Below are 23,571 nucleotides of genomic sequence, written 5' to 3' on the forward strand. Positions count from 1 at the left end.
AACTAGGCTGCAATTATGGAGACTATTTTGGCTGGACTAACGAGCCAATAACGAGTGCATAGCCAATCAAAATCCCGAAATGAAATCGACGTCCTATACGTAAAACTGCCGTGCAGATTGCAAGATTTGCAGAGCATTTGTACTGTCAACTGGGCATCGACAGATATTTTCCAGATCTTTCATGTTTTTAATCAAGGTGCTTGATGCACTTCGAGAGGTAAGACCCGTTTTATTACAATATAGATCTTGACTATCGACCAGACTGGAAGCCGCCATTTTGTTTGAAGCAAATGCAAGTGATATGACAGGTGGAATCTGATTACTCTTAGGAGGGACAATCTCCTCACAGCGATAGCCCGTTCGCGGAGCTCTATATATGTTACCGAGAGTGTAACGAAGGTGTCACGCGCTGGGAAGGAGCTTGATAGGAGGGACATAGAAGGGACATAACTCTTATTATAAACCTATTCATTGGGATCGCTATTAAGTAAGAGACTTCTTTCTATAGGCATTAAAACCTATTGTGAAGTTTTACTTTCAAGTCGGGTTAATCTCATAAACAGGGACGTTGTAATGTCCCTGGGATTTTATATAATATCCCGGGAATTTTATATAATGTCCTGGATATTTTATTAATATAACTTCCGTTCAGATTGTAACATGTAATGAAATGTTTTCTTTATATTCCCGAGGATAGAACCCGCAACCTTCATATCTCTTGCCTAGTGAGTGTACCACGAGGCTACAGATGTGTTGATAAGCCTCACTGGTTTTTAGAATGTCCTTTTCAAGATCCGTACGCCAGCAACAGATATTTTACGCGCGTTTCCTAAGGTTCATGGAAAGTATGTTCGAAACATAAAAATGTTGAAAAATATTGTTTTAAGTTTCTTTTTTCGGTTTATAAGCATGGAAAAACGCTTTCCCTCGGTTTTGGTAGACAGAGCATGCCCTGGGGGTCGGGAAAAACCGCGGGGGCTTCGCCTCCTTGTTTTTTCCCTCTCCCCAGGGCATGCTCTGTCTACCAAAACCTCGTGAGCGTGTTTTCTCCAATACATAGCCACTGGGGGCGATACGATCGAATCCGGAAATTTCAGCCTAGTTCGGCAAAGGTGGAAACTGGACAATTACAGTCAGTTAACTCCCTTGCCTCGGGAAAATGCACTCACATATGGTGAATAATAATTTATATCACACAGTAATTATAGTAAGATGCAAACGAAACAAGAGTTTCATCCCTTGGCTTAAACATCAACAGTAGACCAGATAACAGTAAACGCACACCTGGTTATGTCAATTTTAGCTGCCTGTACGTGACATTTGAAACAATCTCATTTAAATCACAGAAGTCATGATCTTCCAAAAACAAGGCACATTTCATACAAATAAACATTCTTCAAAATACAAAAACTGAAAAATATGTATCAAAAGGTCGCATCACATACGCTGACAGCTTAAGTCTGTTTTACTAAAACTATTTTCACAAAAATATGTCATCATAAGTTTTGATTAAAAATCGCATATTCTAATGAATGTTCCGGTCAATGTCTTAATTTGACAAAGAATAAAGAGACACTTAGTCACATTTTGTCCCTGTCTTATAAAAAAACATTTTTCAAGGGGAATAATGTTCCACAATGTGGTGTCAAATCTTGAATTAATATATGTATTTATTGTGTGAGATATTATCTCTTTTCAACCAGGGAATAATTTACTAACAGGTTATCATCAAACACAGTGGAATTTGAACGACTCCATTTAAACTTGTCTGGACAACCAATTTGTCCGAGCATATGCCCCCATTTTAAGGCTAGTGTTGATGTCTGAGGGGGCTATGTAATCAAATACAATACTATTGTTATGAATGAACATTCTTACTACATGTTAGGGAGAAGTGTTAGTAATTGCAATTCAGTATACAACAAGAGTTTGCAACAAACGTGGCTATATCCCCCGCCCCTGTTGCAGAATTTATGACAAAATTAAATCTAAACAAACCCTTACATTTTTTAACCGAGGTGGAAATTGCCAAAAAAAGAAGAGTTTGGAACCTAAGTCCATCTTGCTGCCATGGAAACGTAAAAAATAAAAAATTATAAAATTTCTAAATAGCAAAAAACACCAGTTCAGCATGTACCTGACAAACCTGCAAAGTTTCATGAAAAGATATTGAATGGTTTCTGAGTTATGCTCCGGAAACGAAACATGACCGACCGACGGATGGAGCCCGCTTCTATATCCCCCGCCAACTTTGTTGGACTTTGTTGGTCGGGGGATAATTACATTAAGTACCTATAATTAATGGAATAAATTTGTTTAAATTAAAGGTCCCATAGGTCATAGCTCATTCATTCTCAAATGTTTCTGTGAACTGTGTCTGAAGTTGTTGCGGGTGGTCGACAGTGTATTTGAGAGTTATCTCCCTTGATACCTGTTTGTCAAGGTTCAGCTTCCACACAATGTGGTTTTGTTTGGTGATGTGTGGGTTAGTATTCTTCTCTGGGTGTTTCATATCAAGACAGGGTTCCAACAGCGCCACCTGCAAAGAAAAAATAACCTTCTGCTAAATAACTAAACATAAAATGCATTGACAAAAAGAAGACAGAGACAAAGTCATCTATGTACATGATGAACCCAACCACTGATCACACTCACAGTCCTGAGAAAAGAAGTAGCACCAGTGATATTAATCGGCTCATAAATTGGCAAAGGTTTTTGGAGAAATAATATGTTTGTGAAGATCGCTTTGCATGTATAGTGTGTCATGGTGTGTGTTATTTCATCTAAAACCATAATCGACAAACAAAATGAAATATTAATGCCTTTTTCTTGCAGACAGTGGTGCGTATTGAGAACTATATTCAAGTGTCCTTTGAACACAGTTTGTTATCTTAATAATATATAATCAAGATAAAATACATATTAAATTTAACTTAGCACCTGTTTATGTAGGAAAACATAACTTCTTTGATAGACATTTAGAAGTTGGAGTACTAAGTACGGATAAGAATTTATGGATGAAAACTTCTTTATTACAATTAAGAGCAACGTTTCAGACTTGATAACGGTGTTAGAACCTACACTTAAACGTCGCTCTTAATTGTAATAAAGAAGTTAATCCATAAATTCTTATCCTTACTCAAGAAAACATAACTGAGCTCCTTAACATAAAACATCTCAAACCAAGATCCTCCTGAAAATCAAATCGTAGCTCCTTCAGAATTTGTTGCCTTTGAAACACAGAAATCCTGAATTGCTAAAGGCAAAAGATCAACACTTGCCTGGTGTGTTTACTAATTTTCAGGAACAAATACTGAAATGTTATGAGTTATGTGCAAGAAACAAAATATATACAGGCAGAAGCACTGACTGTTTGGCCTAATTTTGTTTGTTGATTATGTTGCATACTTACTGTAATTCATGTTTAAACATGTTAAAGAATGTGGCAAATATACTCAATCCTGGTAACAGATTTCAAAATCTTCCCTGAATTGTCAGCATTCACAGCTCACATAAAGTCATATACCACAGGGCAGGTGTCATACCTTTGTATTATTTGTTTTATCTGACTTCAATTTGCCATTTTTGTGTAAGTACACATCAGTTTCAATCTGTTCAAATATTTTCTGATAAATAATAATATTTTTTAACTTGTCCTGACATGATAAAATCCTACTGTTTTGAGACACTACTGTATTCGACGTAATAAGTACCCCGCTCTAATAAGCGCCAACGGCGATATTTGCTAATATATTGTCTGGTAAACAATCCCAAGTAGCACCCTTCTGATTGACCAATGTACACAAGACTTATTTATTCGTGTATAATACGCACTCGTGTGTTATATGCACCCTTAATTACGGATAATTAAATTCTGGAAAAAATATATTTGTCGTGTATAATACGCACAGACTTTTCTTCTGTATCATTTCATAAGCCATGAAATTTACGATCTTTCAACTCTTTCACCAAAACTATATTCTAATAAGAGCCCCTTATTTCTAATTTTGAGAGCCCCCTGGCGCTTATTACGTTGAATGCGGTATGTCAATCTTTCAGATTCTTAAAGATATTTCACTTTTTCAAAATGTTTTTGATTTGAAAAAAAGAAACCTAACATTTTGATTAAAAATGCCATGAGCAAATATCAGTCAGGGTAGGGTGCTGCCATGGCTGGACATACTCCTAGAATTTCAGGGCCATTTATAAAATAGAAGATGTTGACGGACAAAACGAAGGAAAGATGGATGACAGACAACAACCCAGGCGATAGGCAAGCTTTTTGCAAAAAAAACCTGTAAATCACTTAATACAATGCCTTATTTCATCAGTACATTTATCATGGAAAATCAAAGAGCTGCTTCAGTATGGCTTACCTTGATTTTCTCATCACTACTGCGTGGCAGCTGGAGTTTCAGGACAATATCGATGGTGTACTCATGAGTGTTCTTGATCTCCACCACTTGCTCGAAGGTTGTGGTGGTGGACTTGCTGATGAGACCCGAGGAGCCCATGAACTTCTTGAGTGGCTTATACATCACCCTGACCGCAGGATCGACACCCAGGGAACACAAGAACTCCTCCCCCGGAGACACCAACTTGATCTCAGCCTGGCAATAGAAGCAGATGTTACCACAGGGATAGAACCTGATTGTCTTTTCTGTCTGACCTACTTTGCTGTGGGCGACCTATGTGATCAGGTTGTCAGAGTCCTTGACTTGGTTGATGCATGTCATTGTATCCCAGTTGAGTAGATTGATGCTCACATTGTCAATCAATGGATTGTCTTGCCCAGACTCAATTTTTCACAAACCGCCCCGTGATCTATAGCTGTCATATTGCAGAGTGCGGCTTTAAACAACATACATACAAAGAAAAAACATTGCAGTGTGACTTCCTTTGCTGCACGTGACTTACTTCGTTGTGTACCTTACTTTGTTGTGTGATTTACTTTGCCGTGTGACTTACTTTGCTGTCCGACTTACTCTGTTGTGTGACTTACTTTGTTGTATTACTTACTTTGCCGTTGTGTTACTTACTTTGCTGTTGTGTTACTTTGTTGTGTGACTTTGTTTTGTTACTTACTTTGTTTTTTTTTGTAACTTTGCTCTGTGACTTATGTTACTGTGTGACTTACTTCGTTGGGTGTGTTTCTTTGCTCTGTGACTCACTCTGTTGTGTAACTTACCTTGCTAAATCAAATCACTCTCAACAAATCTAAAAGATCTTATATCCTCACCTTAGCAACAAAGCTGTTGTCAAGGAATATACTTGTTGCCCCGGGTAACAGTGTAAACATGGAGTTGTTGGTGACCTTGGCCTGCAGATATGCCCTGGGTTCGACCTTGGGGAGAGTGATATATTCCAGCTTGGGCTTGACATCGAATATTCCAACAGACACCTTGTGTGGCATGTTGTCACTCGGGATGGTTGACTGACGCGCTATTTCGTAGGATGTACTGGTGGCAGATTCATTCACCTGAAATCGCAGAGAGATTAAAGGAAAGGGGATCATGGATAAATGAGACAGCAAAAGAGGGTAGTTGCAGAAATTTACTCAGCGGCCAGTCATTTATTATATACTGAGTCAAATTAAAAACTTCACATTTTTAAAAGTAATCCCATATATGATATACAACAGACAAATGTATCAGAGAAGGTAAATTTTAATCATTAATGTCCAAAGAAGGTTTTTAACTAACAGTGTAAACCATAATTTGTTCCAAGCACCTACGGTATTCGGTAATAACATCAACAGTTTAAATCATAAGTCCCAAGCACGAGAATCTGATGGCACACAATTTCTGTAGCGTGTATGGCCACCATGTGCGTTGACACCTGCCACACAACGCCTTCGCATGGACCTTGTGATGCTTGTGAACACATGATTGGGAAGACGACGCCATTGTTGCTGCAAAATGGTGCCAAGATCTTGCAAATTCTGTGGTTGGTTCTGGAGAGTGCGCAGACTTCTGCCAAGAGCATCCCAGACGTGTTCAATGGGATTGAGGTCGGGAGACCTTGACGGCCCGACCATGACGTTGACTCCCGCATTCTGAAGGAAATTCCTTGTCAAAATTGCTGTGTGGGGTCTGGCATTGTCGTGTTGGAAGATCAAACCGGGTCCATGTGCCGCCATGAAAGGCAGAAGTTCTGGTGCCAGTACCTGGTCGTGGGAAGCAGCAGCGTTGAGGTTTCCACGGATGACAAGAAGCCTGGAACGTGCATTGCCACAGAAAGCACCCCACACCATGACACTTCCGCCTCGAAATCTGTCAACTTCCTGTACACAACACTGGGTGTAACATTCATGACAGCGCCTCCACACCCTCGCCCTACCATCAGCAAATCGAAGATTAAATCGGGATTCATCACTGAAGACATCTTGAGTCCATTGTAAGTGTCGCTGTGCCCACAATTGACGTTGACGTCTGTGTAATTGAGTCAGAATCGGCCCACAGTATGGCCGTCGTGCTTGAAGGTGAGCAGTTCTCAGACTGTTTCGAACAGTTTGCGCACTCAGTCTCCCCCTAAAGAGTTCATTTCTGGTTGATGTAGCTGTCAAAAATCGGTAAAGGGGGTGACGTAGGACTGTCTGACGATCCTCTGCATGTGACGTCACACGTGGTCTACCTGGCTGAGGGCGATCAGCGGTGCTGCAGACGTGTCTGTAAATCATAAACAGTCCGTCGACTACAACCCATCGTCCTTGCGACTTCAGCTACGGACGTTCCCGTCTGCAACATGCTGATGGCACGTTAATGTTGCACATTTGAAAGGCGTGGCAAGAAAATGTCCGTAAAGACTTATGTTTTCTTGTGTTTTTCTTTTTTTGTTAATGACTGCTAACAAGTATGGCTGAAAACACGTGCGGTATTATGGGCCAAGTGACCAGTTGCACGTGAAAAAACACTTTTGCCACTATAGTGCTGTGCACATGATTTTCATCAATTCACCTGCACAAAAACGGGTGTTATCTGAAGACAATACGTGGCCATTACTGTTTAAATACACAATAAGGGCCCACAATGATAACTGGTCAAAATGTTAAAATTTTAGGATTGTGAAGTTTTTAAATTGGTTCAGTATAGTATAGGTGGGGGCAGTCATGAGAAAATATTATATGCATTTTGGGGTGAATAAAATTAGGGGGTGGGGGAGATTTTACAGAAAATATTTTATTGTTTGACATTTCTCTGTTTTGAGCTTGTTTGTCCATGTATCAAAGTGAGGTTGCTCTCCGTTCCCACCTCGCAAATGTATTATGCACATAACACAAAACTGTTATATAATGCTGGTTCGTTCATAAGCAGTCCTCAATACGTCTATCTCGTTCTTAGTCAGTCTGCAGTCCGTTTGTATCCAGTTCAGATCGTGTAAAAGTGTCCATTCACCTCATCCTGACAATATTTTGAAGCAGTTCGAGCACGTTTGTAGCCGTTCTGAACCCGTTCTTAACCAGTTCAACCTCATTCTACCTCGTTTACAATACGTCCAAGCCAGTTCTAACTTATTCTTAACCCGGCCAAACCGTTCGCAGTACGTCCTCATCTCGTCCCAAGTGCGTGTGTATTCGCGTCCTGGCCCGTCCTGGCCCGACTCCTATGGATACCAAGCGTGTTGTAGCCAGTCTTCATTCCAGTTCAGGGCTCCGAGCTGTACACATCATGCCTCCAAAGAGAAGTTGACCCGGTCGGTGTGCACACGTACTGAAATTTATGTCCTACTGCACCACGTTGTAACACGTCCCTAGTAGAGTCCAAGTACGGCAATTCCGTTTGAAGTATGGCAATTCCGTTCAGACTACGTCTTTCTCGTTTTAAGTACGTTGCCAATCCGACTAATTGCAGAACGGGATGGACAGGATAAAATTTTGAGCAGACTCAAAGTTCTAGAGCACCCTCCCCATTCGTAAAAAGACTGTCAATAGTTGCTACTACGTCCACTATGTTCATACACAGTGGGAGCCCATTCAACAACATTTTCACGCACGTATTGAGAACTAGTTTGGTGTGATGGGGGTATAAGAAAACAAAGAATTCCCATTATGATGCAAGACGTCTTCCTTAACATTCAGTCTACTTGACTGACCAGACAGAAGTGTCAACACATGCAGTGACAACACATGTTGTGACAAGACAGAAGTTAAAACACTCAACACAGAAGTGAGAACACATGCACAGCGGAACACATGTGGTGACAACACATGCAGTGACAACTTGTAGTGACAAAATGTGCAGTGACAAGACAAGTGATAACACATGCAGTGACAACACATGCAGTGACCAGACAGAAGTGACAACACATGCAGTTACAACTCATGTGGTGACAACACATGCAGTGACAACACATGCAGTGACAACACATGCAGTGACCAGACAGAAGTGACAACACATGCAGTTACAACTCATGTGGCGACAACACATGCAGTGACAACACATGCAGTGACCAGACAGAAGTGACAACACATGCAGTTACAACTCATGTGGTGACAACACATGCAGTAACAACACATGCAGTGACAACACATGCAGTGCCAACAAATGTGGTGGCAACACATGCAGTGACAACACATGCAGTGACAACACATGCAGTTACAACACATGCAGTGACAACACATGCAGTGACCAGACAGAAGTGACAACACATGCAGTTACAACTCATGTGGTGACAACACATGCAGTGCCAACAAATGTGGTGGCAACACATGCAGTGACAACACATGCAGTGACAACACATGCAGTTACAACACATGCAGTGACAACACATGCAGTGACCAGACAGAAGTGACAACACATGCAGTTACAACTCATGTGGTGACAACACATGCAGTGACAACACATGCAGTGACAACACATGCAGTGACCAGACAGAAGTGACAACACATGCAGTTACAACTCATGTGGTGACAACACATGCAGTGACCAGACAGAAGTGACAACACATGCAGTGACAAATCATGTGGTGACAACACATGCAGTGACCAGACAGAAGTGACAACACATGCAGTGACAAATCATGTGGTGACAACACATGCAGTGACCAGACAGAAGTGACAACACATGCAGTGACAAATCATGTGGTGACAACACATGCAGTGACCAGACAGAAGTGACAACACATGCAGTGACAACTCATGTGGTGACAACACATGCAGTAACAACACATGCAGTGACAACACATGCAGTGCCAACAAATGTGGTGGCAACACATGCAGTTACAACACATGCAGTGACAACACATGCAGTGACCAGACAGAAGTGACAACACATGCAGTGACAACACATGTTGTGACAAGACAGAAGTTAAAACACTCAACACAGAAGTGAGAACACATGCACAGCGGTAGAAACTAACAGTTTTAGTACACTAGTCTTTATAATGATAACATATAGCAAAACCCTTAAAAAGGGCAAATTTCTACTCGTCCTTATGACACCTTAACTATTGAGGAGTTAAGCAAAGACTACAGTACAGATCTAGTGACAACACATGCACTGTGAGGACAGAAGTGACAAAACATGCAGTGTCAAGACAGAAGTGAGAATACATGCAGTGACAACACAGAAGGTACAAAACATGCAGTGTCAAGACAGAAGGTACAAAACATGCAGTGTCAAGACAGAAGGTACAAAACATGCAGTGTCAAGACAGAAGGTACAAAACATGCAATGTCAAGACAGAAGTGAGAATACATGCAGTGACAACACAGAAGGTACAAAACATGCAGTGTCAAGACAGAAGGTACAAAACATGCAATGTCAAGACAGAAGTGAGAATACATGCAGTGACAACACAGAAGGTACAAAACATGCAGTGTCAAGACAGAAGGTACAAAACATGCAGTGACAAGACAGAAGTGAGAATACATGCAGTGACAAGACAGAAGTGAGAATACATGCAGTGTCAAGACAGAAGGTACAAAACATGCAGTGACAAGACAGAAGTGAGAATACATGCAGTGTCAAGACAGAAGGTACAAAACATGCAGGGACAAGACAGAAGGTACAAAACATGCAGTGTCAAGACAGAAGGTACAAAACATGCAGTGTCAAGACAGAAGGTACAAAACATGCAGTGACAAGACAGAAGGTACAAAACATGCAGTGTCAAGACAGAAGGTACAAAACATGCAGAGATAACACAGAAGTGAAAACACCTGGATACCTTTGTCTCGACATACGACATTGGAGAGGGCAGTGCCATGCATAGATCATCAGACCCGTAATCTGCAAATCCTGCTTCCTCCAGGGACAGGGCAGCCATTGGGGCCGATTTCAAAGAAAAGCTCCCTGTCTTCTTTCTAAGAGACCTGTTATTGGTTGTAAGAAACAAATCTTATAGTACTTGAAATAAACCTAAATTAGAAAAAGTACAACTTCATGGAAAACGATATTAGTTGTTAAGTTGTTATCCATAAAGTTGTACCTCTTCTTATTTACTCACCAACTTCATGAATGCCCATCAAACAACTGAAATAAATAAACCTACCGTTGAATGAGTGTAGACCATGAGTTGAGGAGGTGAATCACATCTAAGTCTTGCAGAACAGGAATACACATCTTCACAATAAGAATCGTGCAAGGAAGTATCCCCAAGAGAGTGATTGTTTGCTCTGGCCAGAGGCATGAATCTAAACATCAGAGTATCTCCTGTATGTTTATGTTTAACACAGACCTACAGGTGTGATCTGAGTTACCCAGTCTAGTAAGATCTTAGTTACTCATGGTCTTGTGAGATCTTAGTTCGACAGAGTCTAGTGAAGTCTTAGTAAGAGTCCTGTGAGGTCTTTGTTACCCACGGTTTAGAGAGATCTTTGTTACTCATGGTCTAGTGAGATCTTGGAGAGCCAGCATCTAATGAGATCTTGGTAAGCCAGAGTCTTGTGAGGTCTTAGTTCGACAGAGTCAAGTGAAGTCTTAGTTAGAGTCCTGTGAGATCTTAGTTACTCATGGTCTTGTGAGATCTTAGTTACTCATGGTCTTGTGAGATCTTAGTAATAGTCCTGTGAGATCTTAGTTACTCAAAGTCTGGTGAGATCTTAGTTACTCATGGTCTTGTGAGATCTTAGTTCGACAGAGTCTAGTGAAGTCTTAGTAAGAGTCCTGTGAGATCTTAGTTACTCATGGTCTTGTGAGATCTTAGTTACTCATGGTCTTGTGAGATCTTAGTAAGAGTCCTGTGAGATCTTAGTTACTCAAAGTCTGGTGAGATCTTTGTTTCCCACGGTCTAGAGAGATCTTTGCCACTCATGGTCTAGTGAGATCTTGGAGAGCCAGCATCTAGTTAGATCTTGGTTAGCCCGAGTCTAGTGAAATCTTAGCTACCCCTGGGTCTAGTGAGAGCTTGGTTGTCCAGTTTGGTGAGATAGTAAGCCAAAGTACAGTGAGATCTCAGCATGTCTAGTGAGATCTTAGTTAGCCTGTCTAGTCTTGGTTAGCCAGCATCAGGTGGGAATGATTTCTGCAATATCACACCTTAAATGGATAGCTAACAAGGTTTTAAAGTTGTCTAAAACAATTGTCTGAAGACTGGTTATTCAAAATTCAACTGTATAAGTAAAGCAACCGCAGAATTCGGAAGAAAATATGTCAGAAAACAAAAAGGAAGGATAGTAATACGTTACTTCCTTATGCACCCTGTATTAATATCACCAAGTGATTGCTCAGGACGCTACATAAAGACAAAGGCTTGAGATCATCCTGTGGCACTTTTAGAAGAGAAACATTTTTAATCTTGACTGAAACCTGCTTAGTGACCAAGATTTCTTGAAAGTGAGGGGCAGATTGTACCAAAGGCAAAATGACGTGAAGGAGACATTTTTCATGGCTGAAACGTTAACAGTGTTGCTGGGACAATGGCTGGGACAATATGAGCTTTGGGCTGTTGGTTGATCTGAGTGTCCTTGGAGGAATGTATGCTTTCACCAAACGTATTGGGTATGATGGAGGCTGCTCCATCGGTATGTCACATATGTATGTACCGTATTCAACGTAATAAGCGCCTAGGGCGCTCTCAAAATTAGAAATAGGGGGCTCTCATTAGAATATTATTTTGGTGGAAAGATAAATTTAGTGGTTTATGCTGACGGCCTGAACTGTTTATATATGACAGATATATTTTTCCAGAATTTAATTGCCCATAATTAAGGGTGCATATAACACACGAGTGCGTATTATACATTGATCAATCGGAAGGGGTGCTAATTGGGATTGATCACTTGCCAATATATTCACTTGCTTATTACGTCGAATACGGTATATTAATCATGTTAATGAGACCTTTCAGCTCCATACGACTTCATGTCTGGAGTAATGATGGTATGTAAGGGTGAAATATCATAGGAGAGCAAAGTAAACTACACCAGTCATCCATACTATTTGTAAGATTGCCTCTGTCTAGACCGTCCTACCGGATAGTGGAAGGTCCAGGGTTTGATCCCCGGCCACATCATACCAAAAGATGATAAAAGATGGGACTTGTTGTTACCCTGTCTGGCACTCAGCATTAAGGGGCTTAAGGGGCTTTGACAAGGACTGGTCCGCCGATCGCCAGATTCCATTCACCAAGTGGATGCTTATAGCGCTACACTATTATTACCCCGGTCAATGGATCAGTGATTTACATTCTCAGCTCCCTGGGGAGTATACAACCCAAACTGCCTGTGAGGCGCTAGAAGGTTAACAGACACATTACCATCTCATCATACCGGGTACCCACTCACTGCTGGGTGAACAGAAGCACATTTCGAACAAAGTCACTTGCCTAAGGAGACACCACATGTGTTACATGTGATTCATTGTGGGGCAGGATCGAAGCCCTAGAAACTCTCAGGAGTCAAGCTGCTTACCGTGGTCCACCATCCACCTACTCTCCGAGACCAACGTTGCTTAACTTCACCTGATTTGTGATCTGTGCGCTGTGCACAGGACCACATGCCACCACAATGTAGGTAGCATTAGAAACTGTGATATACCTGCTGCGATAGTTGAATGATCTGAGATGTTGGATGCTGAGAACAGCGGTGCCCAACTGCGGTACCGAGCCTCCGACACTGGGACTGGCAGTCGATAGGAACAGTTTAGCATCCATCCAATCCTCACCAGTTATCTGAGTTATCTGCCCATAGTACATGATCTGAAAAAGAAGGTGTGTTTCTCAAATATCTCGTGTATCATATCTCCATTCTATAATGATACCCAAGTGAGCTACCACAGGACATATCGTTCGGGTCAGATCAATGAATTGCATCACAATGCTTTGCAGAATACTGTGAAGTCATCTGTTACCATGACATCAGACCTGTGAAGATCCTGGGTAGAATAGGTCTTCAGCAACCCATTCTTGTTGTTAAAGGCGACTATGCTTGTCATAAGTGGCGACTAACGGGATTGGGTGGTCAAGCTTGCTGACTTGATTGATGCATGTCATCGTATCCCAATTGTATTATATGTTTATAGTGCATCACAATATATTACAATGCACAAGGCCGTATTGCGATATGTATCCGATATATTGTATAATTCAAAATTTTGAATTCAGAATCAATTTGAAACATTAGCGAAGGAATTGATGTTCATAAATGGAAAAACAAGATGCTGGAATGTTCCCTCATTCAAAAATATACATGCAAGGATGAACGCTCCGGGACAGTGATGACTTGGTGTTACACCACTGCCACACGAGAAGTCCAGAATGTGAACTTTGCATTTTGGAATTACGGAAATATTTCGAAAGTACATGTATTTGGCAAGTGTGTAACATTAAACACATGATATAACTTGCTGTTTGAAATCAACCGATATACCAAACATAAAAACAAGATATTGTGATACGTATCATGGTGAGAATAAACCTCAATTCACTGATATACCGGATATACTGCACTCTTAATAAAAAATAATACACATATTTTGGGAGGGCCATAAAAAGCAGACATTTTATAATATTAAAATATAAAGTGCTTTTGCATTTTGTCTTATCAGGGAAAGTCACAAAAATGTACAAAGACATATGTGTGTGAGAGAGAGAAAGACTTATCAGGTTACAGTAGTTTAAAACAACTGTCTTCATCTTGAAGATGATGATTTTGGTGACACTCCTTTTATATTTCATGTTAAGTTGTTATGTTCTCCATGATATGCAAATAGTATCTAAAAATAATCAAATCTAACCATTTTGTTTCTTTTTTTTAGAATACATTGCACAAATTGCAGTAAAAATTTTCCAGAATCAAAATACTAATACCCCTGACATCGACTCCAAAATCAGCTGAAAAACAATTTTGATATTGGAAATATAATGATGCCATAACATGTGACCTGGTTTCTTTTAAAAACCACAATAATATAACATAGTAATGGCATGATTCAAAGATGCACTGGTGCATCATCGGCAAGCTTTGCCAGATACAGTACTAGTACTTGACATGAAAAAAACCCCAACATTTTCTCAGAAAATCCACTTATCAAATTCAAACTTTGCACTGCACCTCTCCTATTGGTATAGAAACTGTACCCCCTATTAGAAAAGAGTCCATGAAGTAGTTTTCAAGTTATATGTTGAACAAATGTTGAAGTAAAAAGAAACTTCAAATTTCAAAACATATAAAAATTCATTTTTCTCTCAGAAAATCCACATATCAAAATCAGAAGCCAGTAATATAAACAATGTGAGAGAAGACCCCAATCATAATCCCATTGTTTATATTACTGACTTCATTCTTTGTTTATGGCACTGACTTCACCGATGATTGTCATCACTACCCTTGCGTGTACATAACAGGCTTCTCTACTCCAGTATAACAATTCTATTAAACATTGCCTCCTACTTGTATAGATACTTGTCAACCACACTCTGTAAATCTCTTGCTTGAAACGTTGCTCTTAATTGTAATAAAGAAGTTGTTCATCCATAAATTCTTATCCTTACTTAGTACTCCAACTTCTAAATGACTATCAAAGAAGAAATCACATTTAGTTGTACAGGGCACACTCCACTACAGTGGTGTCAATACAAACTCTTACACAACATCCTACCTACTACAAATCTGTTAAAAAAATAAAGGGTTATGTCTACAATGAAACATGAGACTTTTGTAAATAACAATCACAAACTATACAACATGTGTTTGGGGACTGTAGAAAAAAAATCGCCCACATACTTGGAAAGTTGGCTTCTTGAGAAAGCAGAATTGAAAATCATTCTTAACAAGGAGAAAATATTTCTTGCTTTCCCGGATAGAAAATAATGACCCTTTAAATATAATCATTATGTTTGTTAAGGACTCAACTCAAATATTCAACTTAAACTGTCAGACTACTATTATGTAACAAAACATGCAGCTTCTGGTTCAGCTTCAGCTACAAGTTCTGGTCAACATATCATATGCTTTTCGTGCAATTGTGAAAATGATCTGCATGCAAAATAAGAATGTAAAGGAAAAATAAGAAGAAAAGAAAGATTGAAATGAAAAAAAAAGAGAGCAATAATTAGCTGTAATATATTTGTCCAAATATTTGACTGCACTCCTATTGTCATAAAAAGTGTTCACCAAGTTTGAAAAGAATCTATGCAGTAGTATTCAAGTTATAGGTTGCACACAAAAAATTACTCAGAAGGATGGACGGAGGGAAGGAAGGATGGAATTCCTTGGCACATATAATATAATTGGTCGGGGGTATAATCAATTGTCCATTCCTTTATGAAAACAAAAATGAACATTGTTATCAAAATGAAATCCCACTCATTCACAAAATTTAACTACAACTAAACAGTTAAGCACAACAACTAAATATTCAGCTTACCTTCAGCACCCCTTCGGCAGTGAACATGCGCAGGTCGTAGCTGGGGGTCCAGGAGGCCTGCAACACCACATAGGACACCAGCAGGGACACCTTGTGTTCACCTTCACTCTCCAGCACGATGGTGCATTCTCTGGAACACAATTACCCAACAATAACCACAGAAGCCTGACACGGGTGTGTACAGTGTGGGAAGCCCATTTCTGGTGTCTCCTCGACGTGATATTGTTGGTATACTGCATATCACTCAAAGAAGCTTGTATTTCACTTCAAAGTTAAATCCTTGGGCTGGCAGCACAATACAGCTCACCTGATCAAAGCTGCAAAATCACCTCCAAGGGTTAGTGAGCTGGTTGTGGAGATTGAACAATCACAGCCACAAAGTAGGACAATTTACCTGAAGTTGTCTACAGTCAGTGAGTGAGTGAGTGAGTTGGGTTTAACACCGCTTTTAACATTATTCCAGTTATATCATGGTGTGTCAGCTTAATGTGGGAGGAAAGCCCGAAGTGATACAGGTCTCAGACGTTTACCACTTTGGTGAAACCCACGAGCACGGGTATGGTGCTGACAAACCCCAGAAACATAATTGGGGCGAACCGGGATTCGAACCCACAATCATAGGTTTCTGGCATGCCCAAGGGACGCAACTCTGCAAGCGAATCGCGGCGCCTTAGACGACTGGGCCACCCGTGCCCCCTGAAGTTGTCTACAATATTTGCTGATAAATCATAAAGATATCATAACAGGAAAACAAGGAAACTCAATAATAGAGCCACTTAGTCTAGGTGCTGTAGCTAACCTGAATGTTTCTGGACTACTATAGTAGATCAGCAAGGCCATAGGTTAAAGAAAGATAAGTACATGAAGTATCAGAAATCTCTACCCAACCAGCGTCATCACTGCAAGTTCAGTGAATTACACCCAGATACATAAATAACTGACAAACCAGAAGTCCAAAATGACATGTTCTTCCAGGGATTAATTCGACCTCAAGTCCGCACCAAATGTCAGTAAAATTGCCAAACCTTTCCATCTATGGCACTACTGGCAGCCATAGCAGAACATAAATGTCAAACTCAAAATATAAGTTGTCACAAGCAAAATATAACATGTACTGATATTTGCAGATTGCCTAAGAGATTTGCGGAAATTACATTTTGAAAATGACAAGCAATTTAAGTCTCTAAGCATATATTTGAACAATATTGCTGTGATCACAAGCATAAAAGTGACCTTCGTAACTCCAGAGGTTCCTGATAATGTTTGCATCAAAAAATTATTTTCATTGTGTATTTTATGTCACACATTAATACATATGACATGTTGAAAAAAAGTCTAATGAACTGAATCCTGAAAAGACCCCCAGATTAAAGTTGTGAAGTGAGATACATAAATATTTTGAAACCTTAAACAGATCCCGTTCATGGCCTGAGGACTTGTGCTGTGCTATGGTTGGTTGACTGGCTTGTTTTAAACTCCTTGATATTAGAACTTATTGCATTAAAACAATAAAGGAAAACCAGCACATGGAAAACCATCAGAGATGACATCCCGTAATCCAACATACCTGGACTCTGTTTGATGACCTCTGTTCGCTCTCAGTCCCGAGAGGTTGCTGGCGGCAGCGTTAATCTTCTCATCCAGCTTGGCAATTTGTTCAGCCAGCTCCAGCCTTGTGGTCTCCAGTTTGCCTCCCTCATCCCTGTACAGCTGCAGGAAGTCTGTCACGCCCTGGAAGTAGGCTGTGTCCAAGTTGGTGCTCTTGTTCTGGAATACAGAATACAGTACAACTCATAAGTGTCAAGTATTTAATAAGCGCAGGCCTCCAATAAGTGCCAGGTATAACACAGCGTACACCACAATAACCTCCCATCTGTAACAAGAGCCATGCAAGTTCACTTCTATATATCAGTGAGTGAGTGAGTGAGTATGGTTTTACGCCGCTTTTAGCAATATTCCAGCAATATCACAGCGGGGGACACCAGAAATGGGCTTCACACATTGTGAATCGAACCCGGGTCTTTGGCGTGACGAGCGAACGCTTTAACCACTAGGCTACCCGACCACCCCTTCTATATATCACGTAGATAGTGATATAAATCACTTCTACATGTTCTACTTGAAATAAATTCTGTATCAAGAACATAAAATTCTATTGAATGTTAGTTTATTAGTGACAGTAGATTATGCAACACTGTACTTGAAATAATAAGTGCAGGTTTTCTTACCAGTGGAGCATTTATTACCTGGCTGGTTTTGAAGTTTGTTCAAAGAATAAGGGTCGGGGCACTAATTGGAGGAACTATGGTATGTCGGATTCAGATCCATGAAGGGCCTAAGATTGCCTCATTCTTGGCAGACTGAGAAGTCCATTGTTGTATGACATCATGTGAATGACATACGGCACCTACAAGGTCTGTGCTACTGTATACCCACAATAATGACAGATTCAAATTGTTGTCCTGTGTTCGTTGAGAGAGTGTCATTACCAGAATTAAAATTGTGTTATCACTGACGTTAAACATGCACTTGGCAACATTTTTGTACAATTTAATTAAAATCAAACCCTAGTTCTCGCTACCGCTAAACAAAGATCTGAAGACATCCCATTAGGGGTCACAACGGAACGACCTTTCATCTGACCAATCAGAGCGTCGCTTACCAGATCATGAAAGTGACAGTCGGTATGGGATTTCTAATCATACAACCTCGAAAACTTTAACACGGGGTATTCGGAACGATAGTTACGGGTTTAATGACTGAATCCATACAATCTAGACCATCTATTAGCCATTCCAGAATGTTCTTTTGTTTAGGTTTCAAATTTGTAATTGAGAATTTGTCAAAATATGTTTCGAAGCGTTGTCGTCAATTTGAAATTAGTGCCATAAAGCATGATAAAGCAGCCTTCTGATTGGTCATTCCATTCGTCGGTCAAAGTTCTCGCAAGGTCGGCCTGACGTGACCCGTAATCATGGTAATGGGATGTCCTCAGATCTTTGTTTAGCGATAGTGACAACTAAGATCTGATTTTAATGAGATTGCATTTTTGTACAAATTTAGGGTTGAAAAGAACTTCTGACGGAGACTCTTTACCTTTGTGGACTTGGACACAGTGTTTCCAAAGTTTTCCAGCAGTTTCCACTGCTTGGTCATAACATTCTGATTTGCTACAATGTGATCTTTCTCCTTCTTCAAGTCAGCAATCTGAATCTCTAGCTCTTTCTCCTTGCTGGATATGTCGGCCTCGTCTGGCGTGGTATGCTTCCTCTGGAATGTCACCTCAGCTATTGTTGCCTGTCCTGTTCCCTCGACCCTACAACACAGACACTTGAAATCAAATACCATGTTTCCTTTACTAGCACCCTGGACCCTTGTTAAGTTTAGTTTAGACCCAGCCTATGTAAACTTGCCAGTACTTGTAGAAGTCTAACCCTTACTCAACCCTTAGGTTTAGGCTTTCATTTCGAAACCTTATATCTCTAGAACTGGGCCCACTTGCACAAAACGATCTTAGCGCTAAGACTATTGTAAGCCTTGTTAAAGTATGGAGTTAAGATCATCCTAGCGCTAAGATCACTTTGTGCAAGTGGGCCCTGGCCTGGAGGCTGGATCTTCATCTATACATATGGGACATACTGCACCAAGTGCAGTCTGTGCTTAACACCCTTGAGTCTACCCAGATAGCACTCAGAGTGAGTGAGTGATGTGGGTTTAACGCCGCTTTTAACATTATTCCAGTTCTATCATGGTGTGTCAGCTTGATGTGGGAGGAAAGCCCGAAGTGATGCAGGTCTCAGACGTTAACCACTTCGGTGAAACCTATGAGCACGGGTATGGTGCTGACAAACCTATAAACATAATAGGGGCGAACCGAGATTCGAACCCACAATCATAGGTTTCTGGCATGCCCAAGGGACGCAACTCTGCAAAGCGAATCGCGGCGCCTTAGACAACTGGGCCACCTGTGCCTCCGATAGCACTCAGACATTGGGCCAACGTTATCACTTATGTTGGGCAACATTAATTTCGACCCGCGGCCCAACACTGGGCCAATGTTGTCTAAACATCATTTGACCAACGATATTTAGCCAATGTTGGCCCGCCGGTCAAAATAACGTTAGCTCAACGTTGATAGCCAACGTTTGCCCATGTTAGAGTAATCTGTTTTATTCCTCAATAGGCAGACTGAAATGTTTGTACCAATCTAGTTAAGACATCAGGTAGCAAGCAATACATTCTGCATGCTGAAATGACTCTGAACTGTATCCAAGAAAGAGCAAGTCAATGAAATGCGCTCTCTTTTGGCAGGGTACCTCGGCAAAGTTTGAAATATGGCCAAGAAAAAAATCAAAATGTTTTCAATTACATTTACAATTATGTAATATAATATTTATTTTCAAAAACAATTTTGAAGGCTATGAGCAAAGTTTCTAGGCAATAACATACCGTTTCTAGCTGCTTTTTTCTGGATAACATCTGTGATTTATATTTTTAAAAATATGGACTGTCATGTATAATTTTCTCACATACTCATATAACTTACAGATTGGTCTAGTAGTTGCTCAGGGACACTTATTGGAGTAGGGCGTTTATTACTGTGAATATGGTATCTCCATTCTACCATGACAAAATTAAATGCTGACTTTTGGTGTTAGTGAAGATATTGTTTGTTTGTTCATTGTTTAATGCTGCACTCAGCAATATTCCAGCTATATGACGTCTTTAAACAATGGAGTCTGGACCAGACAATCCAGTGATTGACATTAAGAGGATTGATCCACGCAATTGGGATACGATGACATGCATTAACCAAGTCGGCAAGCCTGGCCACCCGATCCCTCGCCTCTTACAACAAGCATAGTCACCTTTTACAGCAAGCATGGGTTGCTGAAGACCAATTCTACCCCGGATCTTCACGGACCTAGCAAAGATATTAAGTGAAGTGGCATTGATACAGTTTAAATTTAAGTTTTGAGTGCGTGTACGATCTCAGTTAAACAAAGAATGGTGCTGTATTTTAAGCTCACTATTGCCAACATAATAACTTGAAATCACAGGAACTCGATGATAGCATGCATAGCAAAATGTATTCATAGAGAAAAAAATCACACCCCGATATACACGTCTATATATATAGAACCTAGAGGGGTGTGATTTTTTTCTTTACGAATATATTATGCTATACACGCTATCGTCGAGTTCCTGTGCTTGAAATACACCCCCATAGTAGATTTCTATCAAGTTTTTCTGCCCAAATGTATTGTCACTAGGGCTGGGACGAGTCCAAATTTACTACCCGGGTACCCGACCCCCTATTACCCGAACCTACCCGGGTACCCACTGCAAGTCTGAAGAGTTGGGAACAAAATATCGGATTGGTAATTGTTTTACCGCAGCCCTGGCTAAAACTATTTAGATACCGTATTCGACGTAATAAGCACCCAGGGAGCTCTCAAAATTAGAAATAGGGGGCTCTTATTAGAATATTATTTTGGTGGGGAAAAAAACAACAGAGTTGAAAGATAAATTTCGTGGTTTATGCTGACAGGCTGAAATGTTTATGTACGACAGATATATTTTTCCAGAATTTAATTGCCCCTTATTAAGGGTGCATATAACACACAAGTGCGTATTATACGCAAATATATGTCCTGTGTACATTGATCAATCGGAAGGGGTGCTAATTGGGATTGTTCACTAGCCAATATCTTAGCAAATGTCGGCATGGCTGCTTATTAGAGCGGGGTGCTTATTACGTTGAATACGGTACATGTATCCGACAATCAGCTCATGGTTCACTGAAGTTGACTGAAGCTTTATCAAGTCAAAAGGAATGTGTGCATCGTCAGAAAGAAATGCGAACATTAGCTACTTGTATAGTAGTGTAACCACTGAGCTTTTGTGAATTTTTTTCATTAAACAATATATCACTTGACTAACCACGGGTCCGGGTAGTCCTGTGGGTACCCGGGTCTTACTCAGGACCCACCCGACCCGAGTACCCCGTCCCAGCCCTAATTGTCACACATACTTTGATTATTGTAGAACGTTAGAACGGCAACTCTACATTGTGTGAATCTCACCTGATAGAATCGGAGTCGATGCTCGCCGGCAGTTGTTTGAGGACAATTTCATTGACACCTTTGACGACGGTGGTGTGGATCTGACGACACACCTCCGCTCTGTCGGAATACACAGTCACCTTTTCTACCGGACATTCTGGGGAAAGGAATACGTTCTCCCCGGTCTTGTCACTCTTTTCGTCTGCCATCGTCGATCACAGAAACGTGTATAGCTACCGTGTTAATGTTAACCCGTAAAATGTTTCATCTATGAAATGCAAATTCGCATAAGATATTTTGATTCACTGACTCACGGTAACGCGCTGTTGTTTACGTACATCAATGCTGGCTGTGTACTTCCGCATTGCGTCTTGATCGTGACGAGGTCACGAGAAACGCCTTCTTGTCAGTTACGGAAATATGCGAGTTGTGGCGAATGTGACTGTGTTGTGCACTCTCCTACCCAGAGTTCCATGCGGCCGGCAGCCAGCTAGCATAGTACCTCTGCCACAGGCCAGCGCCATGTGACGATTCGTCACATCTTTCACAGTCCATTCAAGATATTGTATATGCTTTTCATCCGTTTCATGTTTGACAAGTCTACACATTTTCATAAACAAATGTCAAAGAATGGTTAACTTTCATTTAGAAAGTATGCAAATACGTAAAAATCTACTTGTTTTTGCGTAGTTATCCTATGTTTACATTGGTTGTACGGCTCCACGTGCTGTCATCGAAGCCCAACGGAGAGCTAGCGACACGGTCACTTTGATGCATAAGTATATATTGTCATGCAACTCACTGTCGCAGTTGTAGTAGCATATCTATATAGTTATGCAAAACAATATGTAAAGCGCCCCCAAATACTTGCATTAGTCCGTTCTATACTGATTTCTGAAAAAGCGCGTTTGTTTACAAACAAGAGAAAAGTCCAGTCACGTGATATGCAAATTAGCCTGTGGCAGTGGTGTTATGCTGAGTCACCACTGCGACGGAGTGTGTGTGTTGTGGTCGCATGAAGCTCCTCACAGCGATAGCGCCATCGTGTCAGGCGCTAGTAAGCTCCATCCCAGCGCGTGACACCTTCGTTACACTCCAGTGTACCCGGGAGACTGGTACCCTGATCTTCTAGCGGCTGCGCAAAGTGCGGAGCGCAAGCGGTCGAGGGCAGGCAAATTTCTTAGAAGGGCCAACCTTGTCGTAGTTAAAGAATTAAATTTAATGCTTTATTACACAACCTTACATAAAAAGCCTATGGTTTGAACTCAACATTATCATCATTATACTGATTTCAAAGATGTTAAAAGTGTCAATAAAATGTTGCTATTCGTTAAACAGTAAGCCTTTTCTTACCTAATTAGCCTCACTTTTCTAATCATTTACTAACGAATCACTCCCTTAATACCCATCCACCCACCAAAAAACATTTTCTTGATGCTGAATCTTCTTCATTAGGCGATACATCTAACAATGACACCTTTTAACGAAGTTCTTTCAACAGCTCTTTCAATTAAGCTTACTCCGTTACAGTGACACTTGATTTACAATGACATACACAGTTGTAAGAGGCGACTGACGGGATCGTATGGTCAGGCTCGCTGACTTGGTTGATGCGTAGATCGATGCTCATGATGTCAACCACTGGAATGTCTGGCCAAGACTCGATGATTTACAGAACGTCGTCATATGGCTGGAATATT

The 23,571-nt window shown here is 40.6% G+C and overlaps 1 protein-coding gene across 2 annotated transcripts; it reads right to left on the reverse strand.

Annotated features, from left to right (window-relative positions):
- Positions 1–953: 953 nt before the first annotated feature.
- Positions 954–22,300, reverse strand: LOC124150681 (protein F37C4.5-like). 2 transcript variants are annotated; one of them, XM_048393219.1, is made up of 9 exons: positions 21,893–22,300; positions 18,903–19,122; positions 17,374–17,573; positions 15,807–15,936; positions 12,977–13,137; positions 10,492–10,633; positions 5,240–5,479; positions 4,377–4,610; positions 954–2,539 (listed from the first exon to the last, which is right to left on the reverse strand). In XM_048393219.1, the coding sequence occupies exons 1-9, from the start codon at positions 22,078–22,080 to the stop codon at positions 2,345–2,347; spliced, it is 1,710 nt and encodes a 569-aa protein (XP_048249176.1). In that variant the 5' UTR covers positions 22,081–22,300; the 3' UTR covers positions 954–2,344. The 2 variants fall into 2 exon arrangements, with proteins under 2 accessions (XP_048249176.1, XP_046378639.2); XM_046522683.2 differs by lacking the exon at positions 10,492–10,633 and adding an exon at positions 10,168–10,312 and having other exon boundaries at positions 955–2,539; positions 21,893–22,298.
- Between the last annotated feature and the right edge of the window lie 1,271 nt (positions 22,301–23,571).

This window comes from Haliotis rufescens, unplaced genomic scaffold (assembly GCF_023055435.1).
Source record: "Haliotis rufescens isolate VD_foot unplaced genomic scaffold, xgHalRufe1.0.p SCAF_119, whole genome shotgun sequence".
Classification (NCBI taxonomy): Eukaryota; Metazoa; Mollusca; class Gastropoda; order Lepetellida; family Haliotidae; genus Haliotis; species Haliotis rufescens.

What these genes read in the sequence shown, in the direction of transcription:
- LOC124150681 (XM_046522683.2), bottom strand. Translation starts at nt 22,080, where the DNA reads ATGGCAGACGAAAAGAGTGACAAGACCGGGGAGAACGTATTCCTTTCC. An exon ending in CTGCCGAAGGGGTGCTGAAG is followed by an intron (nt 13,138 to 15,806) that starts GTAAGCTGAATA and finishes CTTCTTTTTCAG; the next exon opens with ATCATGTACTATGGGCAGAT. An exon ending in TGTCGTATGTCGAGACAAAG is followed by an intron (nt 5,480 to 10,167) that starts GTATCCAGGTGT and finishes CTGCGATTTCAG; the next exon opens with GTGAATGAATCTGCCACCAG.